The 5,950-nt window shown below is 40.5% G+C and overlaps 1 protein-coding gene across 1 annotated transcript; it reads right to left on the reverse strand.

Moving 5' to 3' along the window:
• Positions 1–923: 923 nt before the first annotated feature.
• Positions 924–3,343, reverse strand: LOC145876894 (NLR family CARD domain-containing protein 3-like). Its single transcript, XM_082972231.1, has 2 exons — positions 1,555–3,343; positions 924–1,322 (listed from the first exon to the last, which is right to left on the reverse strand). Exons 1-2 carry the CDS (start codon positions 2,943–2,945, stop codon positions 1,133–1,135), a joined length of 1,581 nt encoding a protein of 526 aa, XP_082828357.1. The 5' UTR covers positions 2,946–3,343; the 3' UTR covers positions 924–1,132.
• Positions 3,344–5,950: the final 2,607 nt, after the last annotated feature.

Below are 5,950 nucleotides of genomic sequence, written 5' to 3' on the forward strand. Positions count from 1 at the left end.
CGACGTACGGCAATTGAATACTTTGAATTTTATTGTCAGGAATTGCGCCAAGCGCGCGACACTTCTTTACTATTTCGGATAGTGTCTGGAACGCACGAACAAAACGCCGCTATTCGGATATAACGATGGATTATTTTGGACCAAACCAACATTTGTTATTGAAGTAGACGTCCTGGGTGTGCATTCTGACGAAGACAACAAAAGGTAATGACATTTTTATAATAGTAAATATGATTATGGTGAGTGCTAAACTTGCCGGGTGTCTAAATAGCGAGCCCGTGATGCCTGGGTTATGTACTTAGAATATTGCAAAATGTGCTTTCACCAAAAAGCTATTTTAAAATCGGACATATCGAGTGCATAGAGGAGGTCTGTATCTATAATTCTTAAAATAATTGTTATGCTTTTTGTGAACGTTTATCGTGAGTAATTTAGTAAAATGTTAGCGAATTCCCCGTAAGTTTGCGGGGGGTATGCTAGTTCTGAACGTCACACGCTAATGTAAAAAGCTGGTTTTTGATATAAATATGAACTTGATTGAACAAAACATGCATGTATTGTATAACATAATGTCCTAGGGTTGTCATCTGATGAAGATCATCAAAGGTGAGTGCTGCATTTAGCTGTCTTCTGGGTTTTGGTGACATTATATGCTGGCTTGAAAAATGGGTGTCTGATTATTTCTGGCTTGGTACTCTGCTGACATAATCTAATGTTTTGCTTTCGTTGTAAAGCCTTTTTGAAATCGGACAGTGTGGTTAGATTAACGAGAGTCTTATCTTTAAATGGCTGTAAAATAGTCATATGTTTGAGAAATTGAAGTAATATGATTTTGAAGATTTTGAAAATCGCGCCACAGGATGGCAGTGGCTGTTACGTAGGTGGGACGAATTCGTCCCGCCGGTCCCATAGAGGTTAACAGTAACACAGCTATGTATGAAAATACCCTAAAATAAAAGGTGACATTCTGTACTGTCACCTAATATGAAACATTCTATCTCAAATCCAAAATGCTGGATCATAGCACCACATTTAAAACTGTAAGCTTCACTGTCAGAACACATATGGTGTGGACTATGTGTGCCTGGTAAACACATGTGGATCTGGTGAACAGTTATCACTTGTTGACCAACTACAGGAATACTGACCTCAGCGTCTCCAGTTTACAGTGTGGATCCTCCAGTCCAGCAGAGAGCAGCTTCACTCCTGAATCCTTCAGGTCATTGTTACTCAGGTCCAGCTCTCTCAGGTGTGAGGGGTTTGACTTCAGAGCTGAGACCAGAGAAGCACAGCCTTTCTTTGTGACTCCACAGCCTGACAGCCTGCAACGAGATCATCATGACTTCACAAACACACTGTTAATTTAACACCAGTAGTATAGAAGGACAACGGTAGATGCATTTGGTTCATATTCCCAAACAACACATAGATTCATCTTCCATCAATGCATTTATTCAATATGTTTTTCAATATACATATTATAATACATATTTTTCTCTAAACATAATATTTCTTCCTGATGAATACTTCTTATATGTCATTTTATTTACTCACAGAGCAGCTCTGGAGGCTTTGACCACTGGCAGCAGCCTCAGAAGAGTTTCCTCTGATCTGGAGAATTTCTTCAGGTCAAACACATCCAGCTCCTTTTCTGAAGTCAGCAATACAAAGGCCAGAGCTGACCACTGTGCAGGTGACAGGTTGGGTTCTGAGAGACTTCCTGATCTCAGGTAGCTTTGGATCTCCTCCACTAGAGAATGGTCATTCAGTTCATTCAGACAGTGGAACATATTGATGCTCCTCTCTGGAGAAGGATTCTCCCTGATCTTCTTCTTGATGTACTTGACTGTTTCTTCATGGCTCTGTGAGCTGCTTCTTGTCTTTGTCAGTAGACCTCGTAAGTGCTTCTGATTGGATTCCAGTGAGAGGCCCAGAAGGAAGCGGAGGAACAGGTCCAGGTTTCCTGTCTCACTTTGTAAGGCTTTATCCAGGGCACTCTTGTAGACAGTAACTTCAGTAACTTCAGGCTTGTCTCTGAACAGCGAGAAAACGTATCTGAACATTGATTGAGGTTCATCCATTAGATTCTCATTGTTGTTGATGAATGAGAGGAACACATATACAGCAGCCAGAAACTCCTGAATGCTCAGATGAACAAAGCAGTACACCTTGTTCTGGTACAGCCCACATTCCTCTTTAAAGAGCTGTGTGCACAATCCTGAGTACACTGAGGCTTCATTGACATCAATGCCAGCCTCTTTCAGGTCTTTTTCATAGAAAATCAGATTGCCCTTCACTAGCTGTTGAAAAGCCAGTTTTCCCAGTGACAGAATGCTCTCTTTATTCCAGTGTGGATCTGTCTCTTCTTTCCCAAGATACTTTTCATTCTTCTGTTTGGTATGAAACACCACAAGGTGTGTGTACATCTCAGTCAGAGTCTTGGGCATCTCTTCTCTCTTATGTTCCAGCATGTGTTCGAGGACTGTTGCAGAAATCCAACAGAAGACTGGAATGTGGCACATGATGTGGAGGCTCCTTGATGTCTTTATGTGTGAGATGATTCTGCTGGCCAGGTCCTCATCACTGAATCTCTTCCTGAAGTACTCCTCCTTCTGTGGGTCATTGAACCCTCGTACCTCTGTCACCTGGTCAACACACCCTGAAGGGATCTTATTGGCTGCTGCAGGTCGGGTCGTTATCCAGAGGAGAGCAGAGGGAAGCAGATTTCCCTTGATGAGATTTGTCAGCAGAACATCCACTGAGGTTGACTCTGTGACGTCACAACAGATCTTGTTCTTCTGGAAGTCTAGGGGCAGTCGGCACTCATCCAGACCATCAAAGACGAACAGAACTTTGTACTTGTCGTAGTTGGAGATTCTTGATTGTTTTGTTTCCATTGAGAAGTGATTGAGAAGTTCAATCAAAGTGTTTTTGTCCCCTTTCATCAAATTCAGCTCCCGAAAAGGGAATGAAAATACAAATTGGACATCCTGATTTGCTTTTCCTTCAGCCCAGTCCAGAATGAACTTCTGCACAGAGACTGTTTTTCCAATGCCAGCGACTCCCTTTGTCAGCACAGTTCTGATACGTTTGTCTTGTCCAGTTAAGGGTTTGAAGATGTCGTTACATTTGATTGCAGTCTCTGGTCTTGCTTGTTTCCTGGTTGTTGTCTCAATCTGTCTCAGCTCATGTTCATTATTGACCTGTCCTGTTCCTCCCTCTGTGATGTAGAGCTCTGTGTAGATCTTATTGAGAAGTGTTGGGTTTCCTTGTTTAGCGATCCCCTCAAATACACATTGAAACTTCTTCTTTAGATTAGATTTGAGTTCACGTTGGCAAATCACAGCAAGCTCATCTGAATGAAGAAATAGCACAGAGGATATTAATATTACGTCTGTTTTAATGCCTACAGTATTGTAGGACTGTTATAACATTTTAAATTATAATCATTTATTCTCTTAAACCAGAAGATAATCGGCCTATACTATAATATAATATAATATATAATGTTATAATATAGGAAAGTTATATTAGGAAAAATATAACTTTGTATTCTGAATATTTTCCTTGGTGCCCCGATCTCCTAGTTAATTACAGTTAAAAGATTAATCAGTTTAATCGCGTGATAATAATTACAGGGAGTTATTTTGATAAACATGTCTTCAAGTTAATGGTGCCCAAAGACACGACAGTATACATGTGTAAATGTTTTCATAATGCATTACAGACTGGTGTGACTGATTATATTATTATTGGTATTATTGGTGGTATTATTAATGTTGTCTCTCTCTGTCTCTCTCTCTCTCTAAATTAATCAACACAACACATCCCTTCTGCTACTTGATGAGGTCACTAGGTGTTGTGTTAAGGCTGCTACAATATCACTGAGTTACACAGCTACTTTAGCTGTACTTTAGCTACAGCTTTTAAATGTTATAAAACTGCATTCAACATGAGGCAGACAGATCTTACATTTCTCCAGTGTGTCAGCAAGCTCCTTCTGGTTCATTTTCCTCAGGACGTGCAGTGTGATCTTCAGAGCCCCCTCTCTGGCACTGCTCTCCTGCTTCTCATCTTCAGCATCCACCACTTCCTTATCCAGCTTCTGACTCTCAAAGCCTTCTGGGAGTTCTGGACTAAGAATCCTCTTGAACATCTTCAGCTCGTTCTTCACAAATGTCATCATTTTCTCTTCAAGCAACTAAAATAAATAAAGTAAATAAGTTAATCAAGAGAAGAAATGCTTTCTCATTAACACATTAATGAATGATTGACAGATCAACTTTACTTGAGATAAACAAAAACAAATGTACATAACAGGACCACATACACTGAATATAGAGTCCAGGTCTGTTTGATGACTCTGGGAAGACTGACCACTGAGAATCTCTGACTCTGATCTCTCCTGTTGGTTTCTGTGGACAAAACATGAGATTACATCTCCTCATCCAGGGAGTACACACACACACACACACACACACACACACACACACACACACACACACACACACACACACACACACACACACACACACACACACACACACACACACACACACACACACACACACACACACACACACACACACACACACACACACACAGGGAGGGAATATTGTGTTTGTTTAATATTGTTTTAGGACTATGAAAATGGACTAAAATATTAGCCTATGGATTATGAAAACAACCAAAAGAAATGTGAAAATGGGAGAGGAGAAATGACTAGAGACAGTGTTGTTTAACTCACTGACCATGACCCATGAGTTCTTCTTACCTTTGTTCAGTAGAAAAGTCTCCCTCTCTAAACAGTATAGGTAGACCCATAGACTTGTCACTCTTCATGGACACACAGCTGGGAACAGGGGAGGCTGGTCTCTCCTGCTTGATTGGTCTTCAACACAACAGAGACAAACATTACATCTCTCTTCTACTCTGAGCTCAGATGGGGAAACAAGTGTTTCATTCCAAAACGCTAAATATCCATTTTCAGAAATGTTGCGAAATGTAATTTTATTCTTTAAAGAAATTATTAAACCACTACAAGGCTTTATAAAGGCTTTTAACGTTTGTAATTTCCACTTCAAAATGTCAGACTTTATTTGATGGAAAAAAATGGATCAACCACTATAAAAAATGTCCCTCAATTTACAATCCACACGAACAAACACATTTGCTGCTGTTTTCCTGCTGTGAGAAACTGGGTCAAATTAAGAGATGGCATCTGTAAGTGCATTCATCTAAAGATATCTAGGTGAGACAACCACATATCCCAGTCAAATATACAGGATACCAACATTCCATTCCTGTTAAACAATGGATATACAGCATTTAGCAACAAAACACATTTTCACACACACATCTAAAATCTAGAACAAAATAGTCAGCTCACCTCTTAGCTTTGGTATCATGTCCCCCAGAGACACTCATTTTAGAGGCAGGGCCCCCCTCCTCTCTCTCCCCAGAGACACTCATTTTAGAGGCAGGGTCCCCCTCCTCTCTCTCCCCAGAGAGACTCATTTTAGAGGCAGGACCCCCCTCCTCTCTCTCCCCAGAGACACTCATTTTAGAGGCAGGGTCCCCCTCCTCTCTCTCCCCAGAGAGACTCATTTTAGAGGCAGGACCCCCCTCCTCTCTCTCCCCAGAGAGACTCATTTTAGAGGCAGGGCCCCCCTCCTTTCTCTCCCCAGAGACACTCATTTTAGAGCAGTGACCCCTAAACAGAGATCCAACATGTTGGTTGTGGTTAACACAGTGACAACTAATTATTGAATGTAAATTGTTCTCATTTATTCATTCTCTTAGAAATAAAACATTTCCTAACAGACATATCCAAACAGTCAGGTGATTTAATGCATCACGTGAACATGTAATCCTGACTGATATTTGCCACCTCATCTCCATGTTTAGTGTCAATAATAATAATAATAATAATAATAATAACAATAATAAT

This window comes from Salmo salar, unplaced genomic scaffold, assembly GCF_965601325.2.
Source record: "Salmo salar unplaced genomic scaffold, fSalSal1 ptg000615l, whole genome shotgun sequence".
Lineage (NCBI taxonomy): Eukaryota > Metazoa > Chordata > Actinopteri > Salmoniformes > Salmonidae > Salmo > Salmo salar.